General features: G+C 52.5%; 2 protein-coding genes across 8 annotated transcripts in view; one reads left to right on the plus strand and one right to left on the minus strand.

The window, feature by feature from the left end:
* Nucleotides 1-7,611: 7,611 nt before the first annotated feature.
* Nucleotides 7,612-20,661, plus strand: METTL14 (methyltransferase 14, N6-adenosine-methyltransferase non-catalytic subunit). Of its 3 annotated transcripts, none has more exons than XM_024569135.3 (11): nucleotides 7,612-7,827; nucleotides 11,204-11,292; nucleotides 11,918-12,005; nucleotides 13,109-13,189; nucleotides 13,525-13,612; nucleotides 14,195-14,285; nucleotides 15,455-15,596; nucleotides 16,542-16,634; nucleotides 17,201-17,317; nucleotides 18,502-18,712; nucleotides 19,931-20,661. In XM_024569135.3, exons 1-11 carry the CDS (start codon nucleotides 7,762-7,764, stop codon nucleotides 20,233-20,235), a joined length of 1,371 nt encoding a protein of 456 aa, XP_024424903.1. In that variant the 5' UTR covers nucleotides 7,612-7,761; the 3' UTR covers nucleotides 20,236-20,661. The 3 variants fall into 3 exon arrangements, with proteins under 3 accessions (XP_024424903.1, XP_024424904.1, XP_045058213.1); XM_045202278.2 differs by lacking the exon at nucleotides 7,612-7,827 and adding an exon at nucleotides 10,564-10,777; XM_024569136.4 differs by lacking the exon at nucleotides 16,542-16,634.
* A 1,531-nt stretch (nucleotides 20,662-22,192) lies between these two features.
* SEC24D (SEC24 homolog D, COPII coat complex component) overlaps nucleotides 22,193-27,791 on the minus strand; it is a 55,749-nt gene continuing 50,150 nt past the window's right edge. For all 5 annotated transcript variants that reach the window (XM_053911898.2, XM_053911899.2, XM_053911900.2 and 2 more), the window contains 4 exons: nucleotides 27,049-27,228; nucleotides 26,431-26,622; nucleotides 24,736-24,825; nucleotides 22,193-23,271 (listed from right to left, as the gene is read on the minus strand). In XM_053911898.2, the coding sequence (XP_053767873.1) occupies nucleotides 23,131-23,271; nucleotides 24,736-24,825; nucleotides 26,431-26,622; nucleotides 27,049-27,228 (603 nt within the window). In that variant the 3' untranslated portion in view covers nucleotides 22,193-23,130. The remainder of the gene's footprint in view (nucleotides 23,272-24,735; nucleotides 24,826-26,430; nucleotides 26,623-27,048; nucleotides 27,229-27,791) is intronic.

A 27,791-nucleotide genomic window follows, 5' to 3' on the forward strand; every position in this document is an offset into this window, starting at 1 on the left:
ATCGCCACCAGGCCAGGTACTGTGTGATGCCGTTTACAGTATGTCCTTGGAATGGCAAAGCTGTGGCATCAGGGAGGGGGACTTCCAGGGCTGAGGAGGAGGTGGGAGTGGGGAGGGAGGAGGGGACGGGTGTGGTGCAGAAGGCAACAGGAGGGACCTTGTGGTGACAGGACCTGACTATTAATGCCCCTGTCCTGGTCACGGCACCGAGGTAGTTTTGCAAGATGTCACATTTGGGAGAAACGGGTACATAACTCCCTCTGGATTATTCCTTACAACAGCATGAGAATCGACAGCTGCCTCAAAATAAAACGTTTAATTAAAACAATTTAACTATTTGACAGGGTCCCACATACACGTAAGGACACCTTTCACTGAGACATGCGATGTGGACAAGGCCTGGCGGGAGTTTTGGCTGGAACCCAAAACAGCGCACAGGGGGCAGAGGTCACGACCGCCCTGCGGGACGTGCGCAGGAGCACGGCCCCGGGCCCCGCCCGCTGCGTGGGCCTCACGGGCCTGAGGGCGGCAGTGGTGAGAGCAGTGGTGGGGCCCGGCACCGTCAGGGGCCGCGGTGGGGCAGCTGAGGGTCTGAGGGGCACGGGGGTGTTTGCTTCCCACCCAGACACTCTGAAGAACCACAGAAGGGCTGGCTGGTGGCTCAGGGGCCGAGAAGAGGGGGTGCTGCGTGGCCATGGGGTCACAGGATTTTGGGTTCCCTGAAGCCCAGCAGTAAAACACTGCATGCAGAGCCGGTGGGGGGAAATGATGTGGCCTTGCCACACGCCACATGCAGGCCATCCACTTAAGAAAGCCAGCACGGGTTCTTCTCAGGGTCTGCCCCAAAGGCTGGCCCAGAAGGGGATGCTGCTCTGCAGAAAAACGCCAAGGAACGAAGGCCCAGGACCAGTCACAATAGCTATTGTCGCGGTGCGGAGGGCCGTGACTTTCCAACACCTGCAAATCCAGAGACCCCCAGTGCTGGGACCATGAAGACGGAAGAATGTGCATCCCGTCTCCACCCTCCAGCCCTGGCAGGGCCCGGGCGCCTGACCCAGAGGAGCTGGTGCCCAAGGGGAAGGCTCCAGAAGCAGCAGGTGGCACCTTCCTGCTCCTCCCAAACTGCTAGCTCTAGGCCCGTGACCAGCCCGGAGATGGGGCAGGAAGAGAGGCCTTAACTCAACAGCCAGAACTAAACTTTGGCCTCATATTTTGACTGTTAAGCTGAGACTTAAGCTTAAGTACCCAATAACTGCTTCTAATATTGAAGATGACCAGAAAAAGCATGAATGCTGCCTGAGTTTTCACCCAGAAACGGCCTCACAGAAGGGGCAGTGGGAAAAAGAATTAATTCAGTGTGCAAAAGCACACGACAGGTCCTGCCCGTTGGGTGTTCCAAATGCAAAGGGGTCTTCCTCTCCATGGTAACAGGCATCGCTCCACATGTCACTACCAGCATGCATGCATGCACACACACACACACATACACACAGCGAACTGTGTGCTTCCCCCAGGATGATGCCAACATGAGCTTTGAGCAGCTGCCCCTCTCGACCTGGACACAGCTGTGGGGGCGCTGCCTCCTCAGGACAGGCTTCAGCCCCTGCAGTAGCTCACTCACGGAGCGGTACCTCGCCCGGCAGTGTGACACTGCGGATTCCGGCTGGAGGCGGGTCTTGCTACAGGCCACAGCTTTTAGAGGAACGGCGAAACCATTAGGGTTGGAAATGGAAGGTAGAATTCAGTTCCCATCCCGGATGAGAAAATGTCCAATTTTTTTCCCTTCAGTTAAACTTCTCAAGCTTCTGTGGCCACTGGCCAAAGCTGTCTTTCCTGTGAACTTTCACCAGGATCAACTGGCTTTGATTTATTGAACATTTGACCCATAAATGAACGAGAGAAAAAACAAGAGAGACCATTCCAAGGTGAGGGGATTCTGAGGAGCCAGTGATGGGCCAGCGAACACTAACTCTGCACGTTCCTAAGCCGTCTGGCGCGGGCGCCCACCAGACAGCAGTGTGTGCTTTGGATGCGCTCATTCGTAATCCGAAACAGATTTAGCATCTTGGCCGTAATTTGGCCTTAGTTTCTTTTTCTTTTCTTTTCTTTTCTTTTTAAGATTTTGTTTATTTATTTTTAGAGGGGAAGGGAGGAAGAAAGAGAAGGAGAGAAACAGCAATGTGTGGTTACCTCTCATGCACCCCCTACTGGGAACCAGGCCCACAACCCAGGCATGTGCCCTGACTGGGAATCGAACCAGCAACCCTTTAGTTCACAGAGCGGCGCTCAATCCACTGAGCCACACCAGCCAGGGCTCTTTTTTTTTTTTTTTTTTTTTTTGAGGATTTATATAAGGATTGCCTTTGTACAGTCATTTGAACATTTTTTCACAATTCAGAATTTTAATTCTAAATACTGTAAAATTTACAATGTTTTCATTGGATATAATGTTACATATTGTTAAAGAATGTATATAACTAAATCACTATTTTTGTTCGTTAGGTATAAAGTAACAAAAGTGATTTTTACTATTTTTCTGATCCAGAGCTCCAGAATAGGGGCTTTCTTTATAATAACAATTTTTTTAATGGCATAACATTCACTAGCACTTTTTAAGTTCTGAGAACAGATCTTCTTCTATTCATATCATTTTATTTAAAATCCCAAACAGGTCATTAAAAATAAGCAGCACTTGATGATATTATACCATCAATCTCTTTGAATGTAGGTTTTTATCTTTGATTCATCACAGAATGCACTTTCTTTTTCTAATTGTTTTTACCACTTCAAATTATGGAGAGAGAATATGTTCAACTTCAAAGTGAGAATTAAGTGTAAAAACAAACAAATTAGAAAGCAATATTAAAGCATTAAGGCTGTTAGTTTGAATGAACTACATCCCAAGATGCCATGTACTTTTAAAAATCACAGAGTAAGCTCCTAAAAGTATTTCCTTCGCAAACAATTCCATTTTGCACGTGTGAACTGTAGTTTTCTTAGAGTCAGCTCCACACGCTGTACACATACAGCATTTCACTTACCGTGGCAAGTCTTGAACTCAACATTTTCCGTAACAGAGATACAGGGACCTGGTAAAGAAAATGGATTAGAAAAGAGATAAATTAGGAATTAAGTTCATTTCAACAGGATAGTTCACTTATGAATTCTTTTATCCCACAGATCTTTGAAATAGTTGCATTATCAGTGTTTTAAAAATGGGACTCTGTTTACAGAGAACATTTTGTAAATTGTATAGTAATGATAAAAATCTTTTATTTAATCCATGCCCAAGGACATTGTTTTTTTCATTGCTTTTATAAAGAAGGGGAGGGGAGAGAGAGACAAACAGCGAGTGGCTGCCTCCCGCAGGCCCCCAGACCAGGGACCAGACCTGCAACCCTTCGCTTATGGGGCAATGCTCCTACCAACTGAGCCCCACTGGCCAGGACGGAAGTAGTAATATCAAAAACTTTTATAGAAAGTAGTACTACATGTGCATTTCCTCCTAATTATCTACAAGAATTTCTAAAAAATTCTTATAGAATTTTTATTTTAAAAAATAATTGGCTATTTTAAAAAGGAGTGGCTAAGTGAGATGAGCCAGCCAGAGAAAGACAAATACCATGTGATCTCACTCATACGTGGAATCTAATCAACAAAATAAACAAACAAAACAGAAACTGACTCACAGACACAGAGAGCAGACTGCCGGCTGTCAGGGGGAAGGAGGGGCTGGGAGCCAGGTGAGAAGGTGAAGGAATTAAGAAAAACAAAACACAAACAGCCGCAGACCACAGTGTGGCGGTCACCAGAGGGCAAGGGGGTGGAGGGGGGCAGCGGGGAGAGGCAGGGCTGCTTCGTGGGGGTGAGCGAGGGGCGGTGCGCAGACGGTGTGTCGCAGAGTCGGGCACGTGAGGCCTGCGCTATTTACTGACCAGTGTGGCCCTGACAGGGGCGACAGAAAAGACACTCGGTGTGTTTTATGTTAATTCTCTCCTAAGATCAAACTTATTCAATTCTCCCTGTTTCTACTTGATATTAATGCAGCCTGTGAAATACATTATCTTCTTACTTTACATCCCAGGAAACCAATGTTTTAAAACCATTTTTACATAATTGCAATACCCTTAACAATCTAGTGACAGTGATGAGAATGAGGATCTTCATGTGTGGTTCTTACATAGTCCATTTATTTGACCCCCAGGGCTTCTTACGTGCCCCCCTCTGAGCCCCAGCCGCCCAGACCCGAGCTGCTCTCCTGCTGGGCACAAAGGCCCAGACTGGAAACCTCTGCACCCAGTGGCCACGGAGCATTTCCAGGGACGATGCAGAATGTTAGCTGGCTGTCTCCTCTGCCTCCCCAACGCAGCTACTCCCACCAGCCTCCCAGCAAAGCTCAGGAAAGTTGGAGTCAGCCTCAACGAACAGGTGCATCAACAAACATCTGCCGAATGTTCTTTACAAAGCACTGGGAGAAAGCACAAGTTAACGGCACATTCTCACATTCATTCGATTTTATGTGCTTTCCTGGAAAGTTCTGCGTACCACATACCTGTTTCCAAAAGTCACTTTGAAGCCTATTTCTTTATTTTAGTTTTCTCTTACCCAATTATAGTCATAAAAAGCACAATAAGGAAGTCATGTTTGGGGAAAAAAGACAAAACTTCGGTAGGCCTGGAAGACGGGCACGCACACAACAGGAGGAGGCCGAGCAGGGCGGCAGAGGGCAGTGTAAATGCGCAGGGTGAAGGTTCTTACCCCCTTGACCCCAGGAGTGTGCTGCCCCGGATGGCAGCCACTACCCAGACGCAGCTTGTTAAATTTAAGTCATTACATCAAACAGAACAGTTCCTGGTGTAGCAGCCTCATTTCAAGAGCTCAACAGCTATACAGGCTAGCGGTTACTACATCGGTCCATGCCGGCAGTGCCTGACAGCACGCCCCTAAACATGAAAAGGCTTCTGAGCAGAGCTGGAGATGATAAATTAGAATTTCTCACAAATTTCTAGGAAGAGTTTGAGAGACTGGAAGGCAGTAGGCCAATCAGAATACTGGTCGGGTTACATATCTGCCATAGGCTGTGGTTATAGAAATGAGAGTGTGTGTGTGTGGGGGGGGGGGGCCTTAAGAGAGAGAAAAAGAGGGAGGGCGGCTGGGGAGTTGCTATAGCAGCAGAGTAGCTACCGAGGCTGAGGGAGAGGCCGAGTGCTCCTGATTCAGAACAATGGGTGGATACTGATTCTATTCTCTGAAAAGGGAATGCTGAAGGGGTGGAGCTTTTCTTAAGAGGACGGGGTGAATGACCATTGTAGGTTTTACCCTTTGTAAGGGTGCGGCGGTGAGGACCCGTCCAGGAAGAGGCGGGAGAGGCAGTGGGTTCGCAGGTTGGAGGAGTCCTCAGGCAGCAGCAGGGCAGACGCACACATTGCTGTGTGGCTCTCCCACTACTCCCTGAGAGTAAGTGCCTGCAAGAGAAACTGCTTTCCGAAGACTGTGAATGGTATGTGGAGACCTTTCAGGCTTCTTCTTGCGGCCAGCTCCCCCATACACACCCCCTAGAGGCCCTTAGGAATAGTTGCTAAGGGTAGGCAAGGTCAGTCCCCCCGCAGGGGTGGGGCGTGGTCAGAGTGACAGCCGTCTCCCACAGCCCTCTGCAGAATGCCCATGGCTTTGTAAGTGCTACCAGGCAGCACTCATTTGCACCCTTATCAGAGCAGGTTCCAGGCAGGAAAGCAGAAATCAGCTGAGGAATTTTGGACAGGCAGCATTCGTGGCTCCAGTCCTGGAGCTGTTCCATCAGGTGGATTTATTCTCAGAGCTCCAGAGCAGACTCACGGCTGGGGGCACCAGCTGAGCAGGAAAGGGAAAGCAGGACCACCAAGGAGGGGCTGCGGCAACGCAACCGGCTCAGGGATTCTGTGAGGGGCGCAGCCATTCCCCAGGATGCCGGAAGCCAGAGGAAAAGAAATGAACAATGGTTTGCCCACCTTTCCACTTGTGACCCCCTGCTTGCACCCCCCCGGCAGAATGTTAGTGGAAGACACCTGACCAGGGAGACTGGGGAGGGAGGTGGGGGTAGTTTGCAGACTCTGGGCCCAACCATCATCACAGGGCAGAGATCAGGTGAGGGGGTCAAGGACCACAGGCACATAACCAGCACTGCACTTACTTAGAACAAAATAGCTCCCTCCTTTAGGTGTGAACTCCATGAAGAAAACCCCAGGTATTTGGTCTTCGATTTTTTAGGACCCAGCCAGGCTGCAGGCAGGGTCTATCACAGTCACTGCAGCGTAAGATGCTCGATAAATGTCGTCAGTTTTCAGTGAACAAGAGCCTATTCCCATCGGAGATAAATGGTTCGAACCAGTTCCCACCTTACACGACTGGCAGGTAAGGGGATTTTTAAAGAGACACTTTGACTCCTACATACAAATTAGTATTTCCTCCTACAGCATGGGCCCTTGAACTTAACCGCTTTTTCACACAGTCCTGCCATTACTCGAGAGATTTCCAGAACTCTCTTCTGAAACTGACTTCCAGAGCTAGTTCTTGAAACGCGTCAGAATGAGTGGAATCCAGTCCTGCCCATTTTGGCCTAGCCTGACCCACCAGGTTTCGATCTGGAACACGTAATGCTACTTGCAAAAATGAAATTCCCTCTCGAAGAATAAAGACTTGTTACTAATGCCAGTAAGTACTTGCCACAGTTTCCAATTAAACTTGAGGCAACATAATGTATTAGTCTGCCTCTGACGCTTTGACTCTGGAATGCGATGACAAACGCGTGGATATCAGCGGTTATACCCTAAGGCTCCGGAGAGAGGAGCATCACCACGCCGCGTCCCGCCCCACCAGACCCAGGTAACTCCAGGAGGCCGTGTCCACGTCGGGGGGTCATTTCCAGCTAAGACAACTAACTGCACAAGCCCAAAAAGGGATCCCCTGGCCTCTGCCCCATTGTACTACCACCCGCCCACTTCCCTGAAGGGAAGAATCCATAGAGCTTCTCCGGAGCTAGTCAGGTGAGGAGAAGAGCACACGTAGAGGGCGCGCTGTTCTCCGCGGGAGGACAAAGTAGGAAATAACGCAACTCTGAAAGCACAGTAAGCCCTGCCACCGCGCATGCGCCAGGCGCGGTGCCTTCTTTTCCCTCCGCACCAGTCAGTGAGATGGGCGCCCTTATCACCTCCTGGAGGTGATTAACTACCCAGTAAACTAAGGCTACTCAGTAAACGGCAGTCCCGGGCCCAAACCCGGCCATCCGGCTCCAGTTTATGCTTTCTGGCAGAAACGGATATCTCACAATTTTCTTAAAACGTCAGGACTGGCAACTGGGAGATTCACGGAAAGGGGAATCAAGAAATCGGCCCACACCTTCGAAACAGTGCTGGTGCTCAAAGGGGGTCTGACGTCCCAGGGAAGCTGACAGGCGACACACCCATCCACGGCCCCGCCCAGACCGGCTCCTGCCGCCGCGGCTCCTGGAGCTGAGGGACTCTGAGGCTCCGCCCAGGCCTCTGCTTGTCTCATTGGGCCCCTTCCTGTGGCGTCAAATTTCAGCGTCCAAGGGGAGGCGGGACTTCTGGACTGGAGAGCTAATTCCGGCCGCGCCGGAAATGCCTGATGGAGGAAGACCCTAGGGTACCCGCCCGCTGAAGCTCGAGGCAGTTTTGGTGGTTCGCAAACTCGGGAAAAAAATCGGGCAGAGAGTCATCCGCTAGTCGCCAAGTTTCCGGGAGAGTGGAAAACAGGAGCTGGGACATGGACAGCCGCTTGCAGGAGATTCGGGAGCGGCAGAAGTTACGGCGACAGCTCCTCGCGCAGCAGGTCCGCGGCCCTAGGCGGGATCGCGAGCGCGCGTGCGCGGTGCCCTCTTCCTCGCGTTCTCTCTGTGCGCTCCCGCAACCCTGACCCTGCACGTGCCTGCCTTTCTTGCTCTCAACTTACGCGGTGCCGCGAAGGGCTCCCCTTCCGTGTCGCGGTCCTGATGGTGATGCTAAACCGAACGCCTAGTGTGCGGGCCAGCGTCCAGTGAGGAGGATGCGAAGCTTAGGTCTTTGTCAATACGTGACCGCCGTTTAGGAAGTCGCGGAAGTGACTTGTCGCCTGAATTCATTTTCGCCGTTTCCACGGGTCTTCTGTTTCTTGCCTTTACTCGTAGCCAGCACACACCTCGAGATGTGGCTTCCTGTGAAATGGTTTACAGAATTTTGGGGGGCGGGAAGGATGCCGTCTAAAGACTGAGTTGCAGGTGGCCTGAGTGTAAATTTTAGAGTCTGCCTCGTGTATCGCAGTTCGCTGTGCAGTGTGCAGTATCCACGTCGTCACCCATAGCCAGTACGTGAATTCACACTCCATGTCACAGCAGACGCCTGGTGTACATGGGATTATCTTCACTTAATGAATAACGGCATGGAGGCCCTCGAGGTTCAGTCATTGTGGCCCGGGCTCAATCACAGCTAGGCCTGGAAATTGAACCTAGTTTATTTCTCTGAAGCTTGTCCTCACCGCTGCCTGTGTGTGAGTGTATGAGTTAAAACTTGCTGATGAGCGGAGTGCACCCAGGGACGACGCAGGGGTGCACATCTCTACCTGAACCGGAGCCTAGTTTACATTTCTATCATTCAGCCCAGTAAAAGCGATGGAGGGGCTCGCGGGCTTTAATGAGGCATCCTACTGTTACTTATTTTTTTCAGTTGTAAATCTTGGTTTTAGTAAATGGAAATCTGAAACCTCTCCTCTTTTCTGACCTGATGAAAAGACTTACGATGTAGTGTTAAAAATACAGGCATTTGGAATCATGCCTGCTCCTGTCCCAGTGAGTTCTGATCTTGAATGAATCAGGTGTCTTTACTAAGCCCTTTTCTGAATATGGAACATGTTATCTTCAAGTAGCTTCCTGTTGCCACCAAGTAAAGTTCTCACACTTAAATTTGAACTGAAACTGGCTCAAAATACATGATACCACAGTTAGGTGTTCAGCGTCTTACTCTGTGCCAGGGGCTTTAGAAAGCATTGCAGTTCAGCCATGACCAATAGCTAGCCCTGACCCTTGAAAGTACACACACAGTGCATGAAATTCGATGGCTGCCGCTTCCTGAGTCCCTTCTGTGTGTAAAACTCAGCTAAGCGTTTTCCGTACATTATCTTCTATCATACAGATACTCCCTGCATCTTATAGATGAAGAAAATAAAGCTCAAAGAATTTCAGTTACATGCTCAAGCCCACAGCCTTGCAAGCTGCAATTTCAGGCCCTTCCGTGCTTTTTCCGTCGCACCTGTCCAGGTGGATAGGGAGCATCCCTTCTAGGTGAGGACGTGCAGTACAATCGATGACAGATTCCACTTCACCGCTGATTTCACCCTTGCTTTCACTGCTGTTCTGTACGTGAACAAGGCAGAACGAACACAGTTGGTGCAATACATACATTGCGGTGTTTTCATAGCTGTCCTTTTGGTCCAATTTGTGTCTGTCCTCTGACACAGCTCAGCTCGAACGCAGTGGGAATCCTTCCTGACCTTTGTGGTTTAGACTCTTGCTCTGGGCTTTCACTGTCCTCACTGCTGAGTCCACTATTATGTATTCTTTATTACCGCACAGAATATAAACAGTTTGAGTGAAGAAGTCTTTGCATTGAGTCCCTGTTGGGTTCACCTTCTACCTTAACAATTTCTTGTCCATAGAAAGCTTTCACTGAGCATTTGCTGGCTGACACGGTGCAGTGGCGCACAGCTCAGCACACACAGCTGGCGTGGCTGGCGTGTGTCTGCTGGGCGGGCGTCGGATGGACGCGGAGCCCCAGACTGTGACGGTGGCAGTTTTGGCTGCCACCAACAGTTTACACCTGCTCTTTATTTAACTCGCAGCTTTGTTTTGGAAAATCACTGCTTTCAGATGATACCAAGTTGTCATAATTACTCAAGTAATATATTTAGTGCTACCATTAATGGGAAACCTGTTATTTACTTAATTCAGTGACTCCACAATTTTAAAATACTTTTGGAGCATGAGAAGACAATTATGTTTGTAAGCAGAATTTTGAGTTAAAGCGGCTCTATTGCAGTATGTCATTTTCTGACTTAGCCCCTGGCAGGAAGGCTCATGGGTTCCGTTCCACTCGTCCTGAGCACGTGCTGTGAGTCCTACACGCTGTGGCTGCGCACGCTGCCGGAGCCCTTCCTCTCGGGACGGCACCTCCCCAGTGGGGCAGGAGTGAAGAAAAGGAAACCCACACAATGACTGGGAGTCTGGTAGAGGCATGAAACAGCGTCAGTGGGGAGTGACCAGAAGTAAGACACAAAGTCCCTGACGGCTGCGTTAGGTGCTAATGATCGGAACGAGGGGCTGCGGGACAAAGGGGAACCGTAGGAGGCGGCCACTCATTCTGCAGTGTTCCTGGAGACCCCTCCGAGGAGAAAACCTGTACTCACCTGGGCGTGAAAAGAGGAGTCAGCAATGAGAAGGTTAGGAAGCACTCCAGGCTTCTCCCACGGGAAGCGCTCCTCCCCCGAGCGGGGAGAGCAGAGGTGTGGCAGGTCTCGGGGAGCAGATCTGTAATTTCAGGAGCAGGAGCTAACGCAGGCACGCCTCAGCAGCGGGCTGCCAGGAGACCGAGGCTGGGGACTCGGGGCTCTGGTGTTTCGGGGTGCCTCCCCCTTTGCTGGCTGCAGGGACTAGCTCATGCAGGTTTCCTCACACCCTTCTCCTGCTTAATCACAGCGGATGGTGCTCGTGGCCTGCCAGTCGCCTTCTACACCCCTTGGTCTCGAAGATTCTGTGAGTTAGTCTCACTCCACCACTCCATGTAGCCGCCAGCCTTGTCTCAGCCAATTGTCTGCAGTTGTGTCTCACAAAATTCCCCCAACTGCCAATCAGAATCTGCATTTCCATTTTTAATCAGTACAGCCCTCTGTTGTGCCTCCAGTCATTATATAAAGACGTGGCTTGACTAAAAGTTGAAGAATTTTTATTACAGTGTGGGATAAATAGGGTGTAATATGTGACTTGCTGGATGCAAAGTGTTTAACATAGTGCCGGCCACACTGTAAACAGTATGTTAGCTAGTTTGTTACTGCGACTATTACTAAGTCACGTTGTATTTTCTTTGTCAGTAAAAGATGGGCAAGGTGAAGTCTTTCTTTCAACTATAACTAAAAGCATAAAATGCCAAGGGATCCCATTTCTGGCTTCTGTCCTCCACAGCTGGGGGCCGAAAGTGCAGACAGCATTGGAGCCGTGTTAAACAGCAAGGACGAGCAGAGAGAGATCGCGGAGACACGGGAGACATGCAGGTGGGTCCTGGTGGGTTTGCTCGCTCTCTCTCGTTGCCGACCTGTGGGTCCCATGAGAGGGCTATTGTTCTAACAAACAAATAAGCCTAAGTGCAAAGTGTGTTACAAAAGCATCAAAATAAAGATTTCAGAACCATTGGTTTTTACTGCTAGTTCACGAGTGATGAAATATTCCTCATGTAGCAGTGAGGAAATGGAACACTAAGGATTAGCTTATATACCATGAATAGGTAATTATGTTTCTTAAATTCTAAAAAAAGAAAACAGCCTTTACCGTAACAGTGGTGATTATGTGGCAGTTCGTGAAGCATTTCAGGATTTTTCAGTGTGCTGGTTGTCAGTTTGAGCCCTGGTTTCGCTGTAGACAGGTTCAGATGTAGAAGTCCCTTTTGCCACGCATCCGCATCCACAGTCTCTTCTCGCTCGGTGCTTCCGGAAAAAAGAAATACGGGAGGACCAGTCAGGTTGTGTCGCTCTTTAGGTGACTTGCAGACTGGGTGAATAGATGCTGTTCAGTCAGGGACGGTTTGCTCTGTCTGTTTTGCTGTCTGTTGCCTAGTGCTGTCAGCAGAAGCACGTAGCCTCTCGCACGTACCGTGTGTGATACTGCGGCTTTCATTCGCAGGGCTTCCTATGACACCTCTGCTCCAAATGCAAAACGTAAGTGCCAGGAAGAAGGGGAGATGGATGAAGACAAGATGGAAGACTATAAGGCAAGTAGAGAACGGGGCCATTTCCTTGTCGAGAAAAAATAAGTCCTTACAGGGATAGATTCTTACCCAGGAAAACAGATTTGACGGAAAGCTGAGTTTTCCAGGGCCTACAATGCCTGTCCTAATATAACACATGCGTGTATAATTGAGCACACGTGTACTCAGTCGCATTAGACCTTTATGTCGCTCCCCTCGCTTTAGCACGGACTCCTGTGGGTTGGATCAGGTGATGCACCCAGAGCACTTGCATGACGCCTGCTGGGCACTAGGCAGTACTGCTCTTCAGTAACAGTGAGCAGGCGAGCATATCAGAAGCTTCGGGTAATTGGATCGGATTTCGAAAGGTTATAACACTATCTGGTTTGATTTGTGTTGTTTACTGTTAAGAATATGGGGCAGTCCGATTAAAATTGGAGAAACTCGTGGGCTACAGAGCAGCGTAGAACTATTTCTGAAAGAGGCCCAAGAAGATACCCACCTTCTGGATTTGTAACCGCGATATTGAGTTGAAAAGAAAGCATTATGCTGAAAACCCTCTTTCTGTCTTTTGAAGTTAATTGTTGCATAACTGCATTTAAGAGAGGAGGGAAGCCCAGCCTCAGTGATTCTCTAGGTGGTTCAGTGATGCAGACGCCTGTCGGGGACACTGTGACGTGCGCCCCCAGTGTCTGTGGTCTTTTCGGGTCGGGCCGCATGCAGTTCCCCGTGGTTGGCATTTTGGACCTGTAAGAATAGTTTCATGTGTTTCAGTCTCATGGAAGTGAAATTAGCCCGTTGGTGGTTATAGCTTCTGATTCAAGCTAAATCCTAATATTTATAGTATTGTATTTGAGATTAAAGAATCCTAGACAATTTGATCAAGAAAGCAGTAGTTATAGACAATTATCAATGAAACTGAAATTAAAATTTTTATTTTACTTGTGAAAATAAGAAAGTAGTTAGATCTAATGATGAGAAACAAAGGTTTTAATGTTTGACTAATGATAATTTGAAAAATGTATTATCCATTACGGAAATAAAATATTTATGTTGAGTCTTAATCAAGATATAATACTATGTAAAAGGTTCCTTCTGTGCATAAAATGTCTACTTGATCTCCCAAGGATGAACTGGAAATGCAGCAGGAAGAAGAGAATCTGCCGTATGAGGAAGAGATCTACAAAGATTCTAGTACTTTCCTTAAGGTAAATCAGACATTCTCAGATCTTACAGCTTTTCCTGTCGCAGCTCTGTGACTGAAAAGATTTTAAATACCTACCTGCTTCAAGATGATTTTAGTTACTAAAAAATCATCATTGTAGAGATTATTTACAATTATTAATGAAATGGCCTTGTGGTACTGGCTCTTTAGGGTAAGATAATGTATTAATGTCTCTAGCTACTGAAAAGGAATACTCTCGTGTTAGTTGTGGCTGTTAACCCCTAAATCAACGTGTATTTTGTATGGTCTCATATTTAAAAACAAGGTACAGAGTCAGTGTGTCGTGCGTGCATTAACTTCATTTCGCTCTTTCTTTAGGGGACACAGAGCTTGAACCCCCATAACGACTACTGCCAACACTTCGTGGACACGGGACACAGGCCTCAGAATTTCATCAGGGACGTAGGTGCGTCGGACGTGCCGGGGACGTGCTGGGTCACTCGCATCCGTGCGAGTCGCTCCCGTAGCTCACAGACCACCTCTCGGGAGGGGCGGGTTCTAACTGCCTTCCTTCACGAGCCGAGCCCGCTCATGGGAGGCCGTCAGCAGTGTCTCATCTGTACTAGCTGTTGCCTGCCTGTGCCTAATTGTAAAACATGAGAGAATAGGCCTTTTCACTTGATTTTTTCACCTAACTGAAAAGGAGGAAAGCATGCGAGAAAGGCAGTTTGCCCTTTGCAAGGAAAAGAATGGCTGAACTTGATGCTGTGAGCAGATTACCTAAATCAGTCATAGGGGAAATGCTCTGTTGGCGCGAGCTTGGCTTTGGAACGTCTGCATTTCTTACCGGCTTATGGAATGAGGATTGATAGATATGAAATATGTGCACGAAATGTTTAAAAGTAGCCAAAATCCTCTTTCTGAAAAGGACATGAGAGTAAAGTGCGGGGCGCAGGTTGCTCTGTTTCTCCGAGAACAGAGCCCGACCGTTGGGTTCCCCAGCACCGGCATCCGGCGCACTGATAGGCAGCAGTGCTGTCGTCCCCAGGTCTGGCCGACAGGTTCGAAGAGTACCCGAAGCTGAGGGAGCTCATCAGGCTGAAGGACGAGCTGATAGCGAAATCCAACACTCCTCCTATGTAAGCGGTTTTTCAAATTACTTTTGTTCCCAGCTCAGGCTTAAAATGCTACCTCTTTTTCTGCTCACTTTTCTGTTCAAAAATGACTAAGAACCTGTAAGGTTAGCACAATCATGTATCTTTTCTTTATATTTATAGGAAAATATATTAGTTTGAAACTCCAGTGCTGAATACACAGTAGGTTCTCATATAAGTTGTTTTCAGTTTTTCAGATAATTTGCTTAGGGTATCTTTAAATTCTTTTTTCTTAGAAAGCCATTCATACTTATTCTGGAATTGATTTGAAATGTTTTTAAATAGCTTTTCTTCTCAAAAAGTTATTTATTGAAGAAAGTTTAGACAACTTAGATGAAGGAAAAGAAAAAAGTGGAAATTAGTTAAAACTCAGCATCCAGGGCTGCTATTCTTAACATTTTTGGGGATACGGAAATTCATTTTAACCTTTGGTAAACAGAATAACGCTTTCCTGAAGAACGTGTCTCAGGTCTTTGAAGTTGGAGAACCAGTTTGCTCCCCATTTAGATTCCTGTGAACACTTCGTACATTTAACAGGGCGCTGCAGCGTGTCCTGCTGGTTAGGACGGCCACGGGGAGGTCCGAGTCTCTGGGGCAGGGCCGTCGGACCCTAACATTCTGCTTTTTAAAGAGACTCACGTTTACAGTATTTTATATTTAAATGTTCTACATCCAAAACACTTTCATATTATGTGGAAATAACTTTCCAATGAAGGCTAGTGGTAATTTATACTAGGTGGCCAGAAAAGACTGTTAATATAAAAAGAAAAATTTAGAGACTATTTTTTAGAGGGAGGGATTTAAAATTTACAGAGTAATAGTTTATCTAAACAGGCTGAACAACTTAAAAGGAAGGTGATATTCCTTAAAATAATCCAGGTGACCATGGAAAGGGATTGAGAGTCTCACCACTGAGCGAGGGCCCTCAGTGTGAAGACAGGAGGGGCTCACGTCCCATCCCGGGTGTGTTTGGGAGCCAGGGTTGCACTTGTCCTCAGTAGGGCATTGGCGGGCGCCCCACACAAGGGGACGCTCGGTGAGGGGCTCACGGCTGCTTTGTCAGCGGTGCCTAGTGACACCGAGGACGTTTTATTCACTCCCATCAGTAAGGTGTTCGAAAATCTTTCCCTCGCTTCTTGTGCCGGACTCAATAGGTACTTACAAGCAGACATAGAGGCCTTCGACATCCGAGAGCTGACCCCCAAGTTTGATGTGATTCTCCTGGAGCCCCCCCTGGAGGAGTACTACAGGGAGACTGGCATCACCGCGAACGAGAAGTGCTGGACCTGGGACGACGTAGGTGGAGCTTTCTCCCTTGTAATGCGTTGTTCGTTGTCCAAGTGGGTAAAGGTGGTAAAATTCATCCCCACTTTCTCAGGGGTCCTAAGTGTAGATTTATAGTGTGCTGCGGCCGAAGGCCTAAGGTACATGAACGGGTACTGCAATGCCCTCCGGAGGTAGAAGTTGCCCTGGGGTGAGTGGTGAGTAAGCAGTCTGTGGCAGACGCACCGCTCCTGTCTCAGCATCCTGGGATGTGTAGCCAGCAGAGTCGGAAGTCGTCAGAGCCCTTGGTAGCTCACCCTTCGCTGGTTAGTCTCAGCGACCATCAGAGTGGGTGTGTGTGCGCGTGTAAAAGAGTCTGCTCTCTGAGGGGCTGACAGCGTGCTGGATAAAAAGTACACACAGTTTCAGTATAAGTAATTGCAATGAACTGGCGTTTTCCTGAATTAATTAAACAAAGTGCAACGTCAGGGTGTTACAGAAAGTTACGTTGTCATAAATGATAAAAATAACTGATGTTTATCTGTCCCAGGCAGTGACTGTGCTGGAGATTCAAAGATGAATAAAACTTGGTACTTAGATGTCATCACACTTCACTTTGGTTTTGCCCCTGATTTAGGGATAACTTAACCTGTTTTCATTTCAGTTTCTTTTTCTGTAAAATGGTAAAGGCTGTTGTCAAGCCACCCATGGACGCAGCTTCCTGTGGCCTCTCCCCATAGAAGTCAGGGTATGCATCTGTGTGTGTGTGTGTGTGTGTGTGTGTAGTCTCGTGCAGAGTAAAGAAACCACAGAGCAGGAAGCTTCAGGGACAGAATTTGTTACCTGTTACGTAACCTGATGAAAATCAGTTCTTGTAAAGACTGTGTCCGCTGAGAGTCCCGCTACATCTCAGTGACTGCCCTTAGGATGAAGGGGAGACAAGATGCTTTCATGCCGTGTTGTTCTGGTTTCTTTCAGATTATGAAGTTAGAGATAGATGAGATCGCAGCCCCTCGGTCGTTCATCTTCCTCTGGTGTGGCTCCGGGGAGGGGCTGGACCTCGGGCGAGTGGTAAGAGGCGGGGGCAGTGTGAGGGCCGACGTTGGTCGCGGATCCGAGTGTAACAGGTCCCGGATACGAAGGCTTAAATCGCTACTTTATAGATTGCATAAAGACGGAAGTAAAGTTTTACCCAGAAAAAGACATACACAGTCATTTTAAGTCTTTGAGGTTTAGTATTATAAAAATAACATTCTATAAGACTCACTTGAAAAGAATATTTGCAGCAATGTTTAGCTCTGTCAGCGGGTAGAGAATTGAGGTGGCAGGAATCAAATCACTGTTGGTGTTTTGTGATTAAGAGGGGCTGAGCATCAGCATCGAAAGCCCACTTCTGCTGAGGACAAGGGAAGGTGGTGTCAAAGAGCAGGGACCACGCTGTGTCACCTTGCTGTGGTCGGGCGCCAGACTGGCGGTGTCTAGGCTGCGTGTGTGTCCTGTGTGATTAGAGACCAGTGTCCTTCCTCTGTGTCTGCGCTGTGACCCCCTCAGGCCTCGAGAAGTTTTTAATGCTGGCTGCTTATTGTAAGTATTGCTTATCTCTTTTCACCAAGGACTTTTTAAAATTTCATTCCTAGTGTTTACGCAAGTGGGGTTACAGAAGGTGTGAAGATATTTGTTGGATTAAAACCAATAAGAACAATCCTGGGAAGACTAAGACTTTAGATCCGAAGGCTGTCTTCCAGAGAACGAAGGTATTGACTCCCCTGTGTGGTTACCGTTATGTTTATTTGTGTTATGTCCTCTCAGTCTGTCTCCAGTAGTTTTCGTCATTTCCCACGTGACTGTGCTGTCCAGAGCTGGCGCAGGCCCGTCTGGTGGACTGTGCAGAGGCGCCAAGCGTCGGGGCCGTGCGCCCACGTGGGGTCACTGCAGTGCAGCTGACCCACTGCGCTCGTTCCAGGACTGGCCAGCAACCCAGCGTCCATGGCGAAGTGGCCGTAGGTCTGCCCGCCTGCTGCCACTGCCCAGGGCCACTAGAGGCTTGTGGGCCAAGTTCTCTGCTCCTTGTTGCCCCCACGCTTGTCTGTTTCAGAGCTGGGAGTGTGTGCTCCTCGATCCCGTCACCCCCATGCCCACGCCTCGGGCGACCACCAGCTTGGTCTCTGCGTCTGAGTGCATTTCTGCTCAGTTTTGACCATTTTGCTGTTTAGATCCCACACGTCAGTGACACCATGGGGCATTCCTCTTTGTCTGGTTCATCTTACATAGCTTCCGCCCTCCTACGCCCACCCGTGCTGCTGCAGACAGCGAGGTCTCACCCTCCTTTCGGGCCGAGGCACACTTGTTGCGTGTGCTCCACGTCGGCCTTTAGGGGTTCTGTCCTCCAGGGTTGCCCTCTCCAGGGGCCGCAGGCGGGGGGGTCCGTCTGGGGCTGCTGGGTCCTGGAAGCCAGTGAGAGCTCAGTCTGTTCAGCCATACTCCTGCCATTCGGATTCAGGAGAGAAGGTCTGAAAACAAGAAAAAAATGGTTGGATCTTCACTTTTACTTGTCTTAAGTATTCAGAAGTCTGTAGCCGTTCTTAAAGTCCCGTCTCTGTGTTGGAAGGCTCACACCTTGTGTGTAGTTTTGTCTTGGGTCACTGAGGCCAGTATAACACTACTTGAAGGTTCCAAGGTCAAGGTCCCCATTTCCTTAACTGGTGGAAATAGGTCATGGTGAGGTTTTGCAGGGGAACAGGTTCCACGGCCGCTGACACGGTTCTGCATCATGGGGGCACCGAGGCCATAATCTCCCCGCAGCTGGAAACCCCAGTTTTCCCCCAGGGTTGCCCACAGACCCCGAGGCATGAGGGCAGGTCTGGCTTTGGGGCGTCAGGAATGTGGACTGTCAGTGTGGGTGGAAGAGCCTCACCGGTCTTCGCGTGCGGCTGTTTAGGAGCACTGCCTGATGGGGATCAAGGGGACCGTGAAGCGCAGCACCGACGGGGACTTCATCCACGCCAATGTCGACATCGACCTGATCATCACGGAAGAGCCTGAAATTGGCAACATAGAAAAGCCCGTGGAGATTTTTCACATCATCGAGCACTTCTGTCTGGGGAGACGGCGCCTCCATCTGTTCGGAAGAGATAGTACAATTCGGCCAGGTAGGACCTCGGGGCAAGCAGAGCATGTGTGGGTGCCTGGGACCCAGTGGTCGGGAGGTGCCCCGCAGTGCAGGGTAAACCGAGGCTCTCAGGAGCTGGGGCCCCTTCCTCTTCTGGCGGAACTGCAGGTGTGACGGGCACCCCCTGCCACAGCGGGGCCTGCACCGCCAGCTTCCCCTCCGACCCCTCCCGCCGCCACTCCTGTCCAACTCTTCCGGTTCTTCGCACCGCGTACGGCATCCCAATGGTTGACGTGTTTGGCCATGCGATCTTGGTCAGCCTCTCGAGCATGCAGTCTCACGCGTGGAAGGCAGAGGTCGCCCACCCAATTCCTGCCACCACGCACCCCAGCACTCCGTGACCATATGCTGAGTGGAGGGGTGCGCAGGGTAGTGGCCGACCAGCCCTGGGGAAAACGCTGCACCTGTGGGACACAGGGCTTGGCTTTGTTGGAACCTAAAGCACCTGGCTTGTTTCCTTACGCGGATGGTGGTGGCAGCGTTCAGAGCATCACTGAGTCAGTGTGACATGAACTCGCTATTTAAAGACAGCGACGAGAGTAACAGTCAGGCTATGAAGGACCAGGACGCTGCTTTAGGGCCAGCTTCTGGTTACGAAGGGGTGGAGTAGCCTTGAGGGCCACGGGCAGAGATGTGGCGATCAAATTTCTCAGAGGAGAACCCAGTTCTTAGAGATTCCTTGACCTGCACTGAAGGCCTGGCTCTTGGGCCGTGCAGAGGCAAACCCCAGTGTCCTTTAGAAGAATCACTGCACCCGGGAGCCCCGAAGCATGGTGTCCGCTGAGCACTCAGGGCTCTTGTGGGTCCTCCCGGCCCGGGGATGCTTTCATGCGTCCGAGACCGTCCTCGCAGTGCGCAGAGCCGTCCAGCAGTACAGCGACTACAGTACAGCGACTACAGTACAGAGACGGGAGCCGAGAGGGCGGTTGGGTCCGTTGTAGGGACGCGGACTCAGCTCGCAGGTTGAGGGGGACCGTGAGCGAGCGGCTAGCAGGATGGGGACAGGCAGGTGCAGGTGCGGAGGGGATGGTTGCTGTCGGGGTCATGAACTGGGGCTGCAGCGCTAGGGCAGGCTCCTTCGGAAGGACCTCAGGTGCCAGACCTGGGGACACGGGGAAGGCAGGGGCGGGGTGAAATGTTGCCTAATGGGCCCGCGGAGGAGCTGAAGGAAGGGCCACCTTTGTTCCTCCCGCTCCAGGCTGGCTCACAGTGGGACCGACGCTGACAAACAGCAACTACAACGCGGAGACCTACGCCTCCTACTTCAGCGCCCCCAACTCCTACCTGACGGGGTGCACGGAAGAAATCGAGAGACTTCGACCCAAGTCGCCCCCTCCCAAATCCAAATCCGATCGGGGTGGCGGGGCCCCCAGGGGTGGGGGGAGAGGGGGAACTTCTGCCGGCCGAGGACGCGAGCGGAACCGATCCAACTTCCGAGGGGAGAGGGGCGGCTTCCGGGGGGGGCGTGGAGGCGCCCACAGGGGCGGCTTCGCACCTCGGTAACTGTTAGTGCCTGAGCCTGGAGGCCGTGTGCCTCCTTGGTGCAGTGGACTTTCCTTGGGGGGACCTCGTTTGGGGCCTGCCCAGCTCACCTTTGGCCTTCGCCGACCTCCCCTGGGTTGTCCCATGCTGCCCAGTCCTGCCTCTTGTCCCGTGCACGGAACTAGGCGGAATGGAGCGACGCGGACACCTTCACATTCGACGCCAAGTTTGTCTTCAGAGACAAGGCTGCTGCTTGTAGAAATAGTTGAGGCGAACAGAGGGAGACCCAGTCCGGAACCTGGGAGCCTCCAGCCCGGCCACTGCCGGTGCAGCCAGCCCAGCCTCGGGGCTGGGGCCTCCAGAGTGCATTTGGCCAAGGGAGAGCTGCTGGCAGGTTCTGACTTTCTTACTGCTATGATAAAAAAAAGGTACTTTTTTAATCTTAAACTCTCCTGTGATTTGATTACATAACCTTAGAGACTGAACATCAGCTCCCAGATACGCACCTGCTCCTGCTGTGGAGCTCCCCTGCGGCGGGGTGACAGGGTGGCTGAAGAGGGAGAGCCTGGCAGGCGGACTTGGGAAAAGCTCGTGGTGACCCCACCCAGCTTTCTGAGGGCCTGCACTCGGGTGGACATGGACTAACCCCCAGGCAGTGCTCCTCAGCACAGTGAGGGAAGTAGAGGCAGCAGGAGGCCCCTGGCCTACTGGTGCCAGGTTCCAGCGTCCGGGGAAGGGTGTCTTTGGCCGTGAGGAAGACACAACTTAAGATTTCCTCTTGAGAAAGCTTAACATGAAACCGGCAACCTGGGCAGGACCCTCAACTTGAGAAGATGGCTCGGGAGGCAGGACGGCTGTGCTCGGACTGGGGTGGCAGACCGGCTCCTCGGACAGGGTTCATGTTCTTGCTCTTCCTGTTTGGAACTCGGGCTCTATGTGAATTTCACAGCTGTTTCCTGTGGTTGGAGTCACCCTGGTCTGCAAATGAGGGGGGCTAGCCTGGCCCCACACTCCTGGCCTGTGGCGTGTATCAGCGGCCAGCCTGTCCCGGACCTGCAGACCCGGGTGAGGGCCCGAGAGCTCGCACCCCAGGCCGCGTGGACCTCACCACTCTGCTCCAGCTCGGGAACGGAGGGAAGGGGATGGGTCCGAGATATTCGTGGGGCATCTCCCTACATTTTTGCCTTTCGTGGAACTAAAATTAATTTTTCATGGCTCAAAATTAATTTGGCACACTAAGTACTGCATTCATATTTTAAATGCTGCCCCGTAAGTACTGTGTAGTTGAATCCACCAAGAGGAGGACACAGTTTCTCCAGTGGGACAGGACACCATCACTTCCCAGCGTGTGTTACGAGTATTGAGTGGGGACACTTTGGAACCCAGGATGGCAGCTGTGGACGAGCACCCCGGGACGCGCCTGAGCCACTCACCTGGCAGCAGGGAGGATGCAGAGCGCTGGGGTAACCAGACTATTCTGCCCCTTCTAGGTGCTCTTTTGTCTTTACATGGGAGGCTAGGAAGTCAAGGGCACTGCTGTTCAGAGAGGCCTGGGTTAGCAGTTCACGCAGCTTATATACGCGACACCAGGTAGTCGCTCTGATGCCGCCGCGTGGCGTTTGCCGTCCTCCTACAGGAGCGCTTCTGGTGCAGGGGTCTGCCCTGACTCAGACAAGCTGCTGCATGGGCGCCCGGCTGGCGTGGTTGTCCAAAAGCCGGGCTCCGAGGCCGGGAAACTGGAGGCCAAGATGAGTGCTCCCTTGCCCCAGCCTGGCCGGGTGGCCCAGTTAGAGTGCTGTCCTGCTACCCCAAGGTTGTGGGTTCAATTCCCAGTCAGGGCACATACAACAATCAGTGGAACAACCCCTTTCTCTTCCTTCCTGCCCCACTTCCTCTTTCTCTTAAAATTAATTTTTTTTTAAAGATTAGAGCTTCCTTTTCTACTGTTGTCATATTGAAATAAGATTTTTAAAGCATATAAGCATGGTTAAGAATTGTATTTATGAAAATAATCTCAAAGCAAAATTTAAGAAACTGTAAGCTCAGTTGTCAGCTTGTCAGCCAGCCAGCTCCCTGAAGTTTAACCCCCCACCTCCCAGGGGTGTGACAGAGACACGCCTCCATCTGACCGCACATCGAAACGGGGACCTTGCCGTCCCTGACGGTGCCCTGTCTCTCGTCACTCCGGGAGACCGAGGAGCGATGCGGTGCCACCAAGCAGCCTCCACAGACCTGCGCCTTCCCCAACCGTGGCCCGGCACACCGAAAGCACGGGTCGCCTGCCAAGCAAGCGCACGAAGGGATTTATTGAGAGCAGCTGAGATCCGTTATATACAGGTGGGAACCTTCCAAGTTGTACAGAGCCATTCGAGGCTTGTAAAGACAGTTGTAGAGACGGCACACACAACCGGAAAACAGCTTTAACACATACAACACGTGATTCTGAAAGGAATGTAGAACGCAAATCGTTCCACCAAAGAGCTTCCGAGATCGTTAAAAGTCTGCTATGCAAACCTCGAGTTGGAAAGTGTTCAGTGGGGTTACGTGATTCTAAAAAACGCAATGTAAAAATTAAGGTTTTTTTCCCTCACTGAAAATGGAAGGAACCACGAAAACTTTATCCCAAATCTATACACTTTGAAAAATAATTTATATGCCCAGCACAAAGAATGAGACCTGGGAATGTTGACAGTCTGTAAGCGGCCCTGGTGCGCAGGGACGCAGCCGCCTGCACGGGGACGGTGGCATGGTCGGGGCCCCTCCGCTGGCTTGACCCCTGAGCACCAACGGGGACGAGGCGAAGGCCGGCTTGGAGAGGACTCAGAAGCAGCCTGCAGTCTGTCGCCTGGAGAATAGGCACCGAGAAGGGGGTGGGCAGTCTTCGCAGGACCCCCAGCATGTGTGTGTGGGGGGGTGTCAGTTGAGCAGCTGACAGACAGCCTTGTGCACGCAGCACAGGAAGTCCACATAGGACGACCCCCCGTCCGGACCCTTGTCCTCCACCAGGAGCTGCCGGAAAGCCACCTCTGGCTGCTCTCGCTGCTTCACGATCGTGAGCTGGGAAACAACAGGAACAGGCAAGCTAGTTACGAACATGTTCTGGCGGGGCTCAGTTTCCTATGTGCCCCCGTCACCCAGGTCGCAGAGTCTGTGTGAGTCACTGTGGCGGGTGCGGGAAAGTGCCATCGCCCAAGGGTGCAGGGCGCTCACCCCACACTGGCCAGGGGGCCTCAGTAGAGTGCCCGGGAAAGGCTGCACCCTGGAGCCGCTCAGCCCCGGCCACACAGTTTGTGCAGCCACGTAGGACCACGTGCCACATGCCACACAGTCCTGGCTGCGTGTAAAGCAGCGCATGCTGCTGATAGTGGACGTGCAGGGACCCATGACATCAGCACAAGCTCAGGCTTCGGTGGGAAGCGTGGGCCAGGGAAGGTTCAAGCCCAGGTAGCATCTCAGTGAGGGGAGGAGCCAGGAGAAGGCTGCCCCTGCTCTCCAGGTTGTCTAGGGCTGTGCTGTCCAGCACTGCAGCCACCGGCCACACGTGGCTGTCGAGCATCTCCACCTGGCCGGTCCCAACTGGGGCGTGCAGCCATGTGAATACACAGTGGACTTCTAGGAGTCAGCGTGAAAGTCACAGAACTTGCCCACTGCATACCCCGATGTGGGAATGAGAACACTGTGGGTACGTTATTAAAATGAACTTCCTCCATTTCAAACGCAGCATGGAGACCATGGTCCGGAGCTGGCCCGGGCGTCCCAGAGTCCTTCCAGCCCTCGCTGACCCCTGCGGGTCCGGGACTGTCAGATTCTGCGCACACAGAGCATTCAAACGGCAGCAGGGCCGTCTGACTCTGGTGCTTACGCTAGCGCTCTCCCGCTGTGACTGCTCACACCTCAGTCACCTGCACATTCACTCCAGGTGTTCTCAGAGCCAAGGCTGGCTGCTCCCGAGGGGCGGGAGGACGCACGAGGGAAGAGGGTTATGCCCTGCAAGGAGGGGCTCTGGGCCCAAGGTGGGTGTCCGGTTACTCGGTCACTCTGCAGCTGGGACAGGGCAGGGCCCCCACCGCACACCCCCTGCCTGTCAGGAGACCCTCAGCTTTCCTTCATGTCTCCAGGGTACTGAGAGTGTCACCTGAAGAGTGTGGTCTAGGTTGGGACTCCTCTGCCATCTCTAGGTCTTGTCCTAAAACTGGCACGGAAGCTGTTCTGGAAAGTTCTGCGTTCACCTGACATCCCAGAGATTGTAAAGCTCCACACTGGTTCAGCTCGCCCGCCCCCCTGCAGCGGACGTCTGCCGCGTCCCAGGTGAGCCAAATCTAGGCTGACAGCGCAGTGATGTTGAGGGACACTGGCCTAGGTCTGTCCTGGGCCTTTGGAGGCCACGTCCAGGCAGAGGCCGGCACGTGGGCAGGCCGGTCTTAGAGGTCAGTGTGGGTTCCCCCCCTTCAAATGTGTAGGACGTGCTTCTGAAGGGCATGATGCAGTTTGAAAAATGAAGGAACAAAACCTCACTCTTACCCTCATGGAATACGGCCTCTTATGTTGGAGGATGCCCATTATGATTCTGAGCGTCTGCGAGTGCGGGCTTCCCACCTCGGGCAGTGCGGTCTGCGGGTGAGAAGATCCGCAGTTCAGTGCAACATGCAACGTTTGGGCCCAAGCAGCAGTGGGGGCGAGGACGCCGAAGCCAGGAGACACCCTTCTGCACCACGCGTTGGACCGCGGACTCAGTTCATTTACCCGAACACCCAACACGTGGGAATGTTACTCCTTCCTATGCGCCACGTCTCCGCCCGCGAGCTGCATTGTGGACAGAAGGCCCCTGGGCCTGCCCGCGCCCCCGACCCCAACCGGGCACAGCCGCTCAGTCCGGGCAGAGGGTGCACTCCCCCGAACCGAGCTGGTCCCTGCAGCCCCAGAGGCATCACGAGGTTTGGAGACGCCGCCCACCGCTCTACACTGAAACCCAGTGCTGGCTTTTCAAGCGGACAGATGGCGGCCCCTCAGGTTTCCCTGCCAGCCGGTTCATGTCTGGCCACGCACGTCCCCAGGGATGCAGGCACCGGGCCCTTGTGCCACCCAGGGCCCCTCGCTGCTCCGCAGAGCCACCAAGTGAGGCGGCATCGGAGAGCAGGCTGCTGGACAGGTGAGTGGGAGCACGCTGCAGTCACGCGTCCCGGGACGTGATGCGGCCACGTTTCCATGGTGGTCGTTAAAAAGGCCAAAACACACCGATTACACTCCCGGTCCACCTCCTGCGGTTCTCTGGCAGGAGGGTGGACCCTCTCGTTCAGCCAGCAGCACACAGTAGGCGCACTTCACGCCCACGGCTCCAAGTGCCAGGTGCCTCCTCTGAGAGTGGCATCTGCTTTTTCCTGTCGTCGACACTCTGGACAAGGCCGGGAAAGGGCCGCATCACACGCGGGGTCAGCAGCTGGGCACCGACCCTGGCGCTGGGCATGCTGTGCGGGCCGAGGGCAGGGTGCCACCCAAGTCTCAGACACGTTCCTGAGACGCCCCGTTCTTTGCTATTGAGTTCTGAGTTTTTATAGGTTGCATTTTAAGCCCAGCCGCAGAGACACCGCAGACACCGGCACTAAGCAGGGAAGCCGGCAGCGTGGCCTGCGGGCCACGTCCCCCACAAACGCCGGCTCCCACACGAGCTGTTGCCGGGCTGTCCTGGTACACGTCCAGGTCATCTGCATTCACTCCCGTCCAAGCACAACGCTCTCGAGTGGACTGGGCAGCAGCAGTGGAGGGCCGCGCGGTCTGTTCACCCGAGAACCTCGTTCTGCAGGTCGCTAACCCCACGGGTCTGCGGTCCATGCAAGAGCCCTCCGCCCGTGCTGACCCTGCCACCCTGCCCCAGCCGGCCGGCATCCAGTCCGCCTCGGTCACGCCCACCGGGGAGAGTGCCCCCACCCTCCCTGCCGGCTCCCTGCCTGGCGGGAGGTGTGCATGAGATGCTGCACTTAAAGTCCAGCGACGGTGGCTGTCACGCAGTGACCACCCAGCAACGTGGGCCAGCGCTGACCCAGTCTCACTCGCTCTACCCCCAAGTTACCGCAGCCCACGCGCCCCTCACTCGCCCCCCGCTCTTGCTCCAGTACAGAGCGGCGTGCCCTCTCTTCCTCCTCTGGAACGCACGGTCACTCTGAACAGAGCCGTGGAAGAGCCCATTTGTGCGCCACAGACGCAGAGGAAAACACCCACCATGTGCGTGCTGATGTGCGCCAAGGACGGCACGTTGAAGATCCCCTGCACGAGCTCCGGTGGGCTGCTGGCTCCCAGCCACAGGAACAGGTGCAGACCGTTGGCCAGCAGGAAGATTCCGTCTTCTGAGAGGCGGGACTCGGAGCAGCGAACCGCCGGGGGCAGCGCCGTGCTCTTGACGTCCACCGTGTGCTGGGCAGGCGGGGGCAGGAGAGTCAGAACCCTTCCTCTGCGCACTCCCTCGTCCTCCTCCCTCCTCTCCCTGCTCCCACCTCTCCCTCCCCAACCCGCGCACATTTGGTGAGTGCCATCTGCATGCCGGGCTTTGGACAGCGATCCCTCCCTCGCACACAGCTAACGGTTTTTTGGAAGAAAGAAGAGACCACAAACAAGCAAAACGTGGAGGACACTCGATGGTGTGAGCACTATGACCAGGCCCAGGGAGAGGGGCATGCTGGTGCAGGGTGAGGGGCAGCACTCGGTAGCTTAGAGCCACTAGGGAGGCTTGGGGAGGCAGCTTTTGCAGAGACCCAAGAGACAGGAGAGGGAGGTTTGGGCAGGGAGAGGCCCCGCCCCGCGGCACAGCTGATCGGGTGGAAGGCCAAACCGTGTGCTCACTATGGGCAGAAGCTGCGGGTAGAAGAAGAGCTGCGAGTCGGCCACACCCATGGTCATGACCAGCTGCCTCTGGAACGCCCGCTCGTCCACAGGCACCTCGGGTCTGCTGAGCAGCACGCAGCTTTTCAGCAGTGAGTTCATGTACACAGGCAGGACTTTCATGGAGTCCGGTAAAATCAGCTGGAAAAGAGAGACAAAGACCCATGCTCTCCGTCAGACAGAGATGCGCACTGAGGCTGTGGGCAGAAAGGGCGGCCACGGCACAGCCTGGTGCAGGCAGGTACGGGACAGCAGTGTGGCCTTCCCCTGGAGCCGCCCGCCGCTCCCCCGGCCCGGACGCAGCCCCGCCTGTGACTCTCCGCAGGTACCCTTCCCCTGGGTTTCTTGTCTGAAATGCAGTACCAGCCACCGCTCCTTCAGGGCCGTGGTCGTCATGAGGTGATTGCTTTGTGAAGCACAGAGCATCACACACACACTTATTAAAGAAGAGGGAGTGCGGGGTTTCCTAATCTGCACCACACCGTCTGCCTCCTGAGTTCAAGGTCAGCAGCTGCACCTGCACACGAGACAGCCCTCCCTTACACTTTTCACGCGTGGTAAACTCAGTCGAGAGCCCTCAGAACGAGGAGTGAGCGCCGCGGTGTCACAGGCCCCGCCAGGTGTCAGGAACATACCGAGGCCTGAGGCACGGCCCACAGCACACAGGGCCCGAAGCCCATCAGGGAAGACAGGTGGGCAGACAG

This window comes from Desmodus rotundus, chromosome 9, assembly GCF_022682495.2.
Source record: "Desmodus rotundus isolate HL8 chromosome 9, HLdesRot8A.1, whole genome shotgun sequence".
Taxonomy (NCBI): domain Eukaryota; kingdom Metazoa; phylum Chordata; class Mammalia; order Chiroptera; family Phyllostomidae; genus Desmodus; species Desmodus rotundus.

Bases quoted from the DNA above. Each gene is read 5' to 3' on its own strand.
- METTL14 (XM_024569135.3), top strand. From the start codon at position 7,762: ATGGACAGCCGCTTGCAGGAGATTCGGGAGCGGCAGAAGTTACGGCGA. The intron at 12,006-13,108 runs GCAAGTAGAGAA...TGATCTCCCAAG, and splicing joins ACAAGATGGAAGACTATAAG to GATGAACTGGAAATGCAGCA. The intron at 15,597-16,541 runs GTAGGTGGAGCT...GGTTTCTTTCAG, and splicing joins AGTGCTGGACCTGGGACGAC to ATTATGAAGTTAGAGATAGA.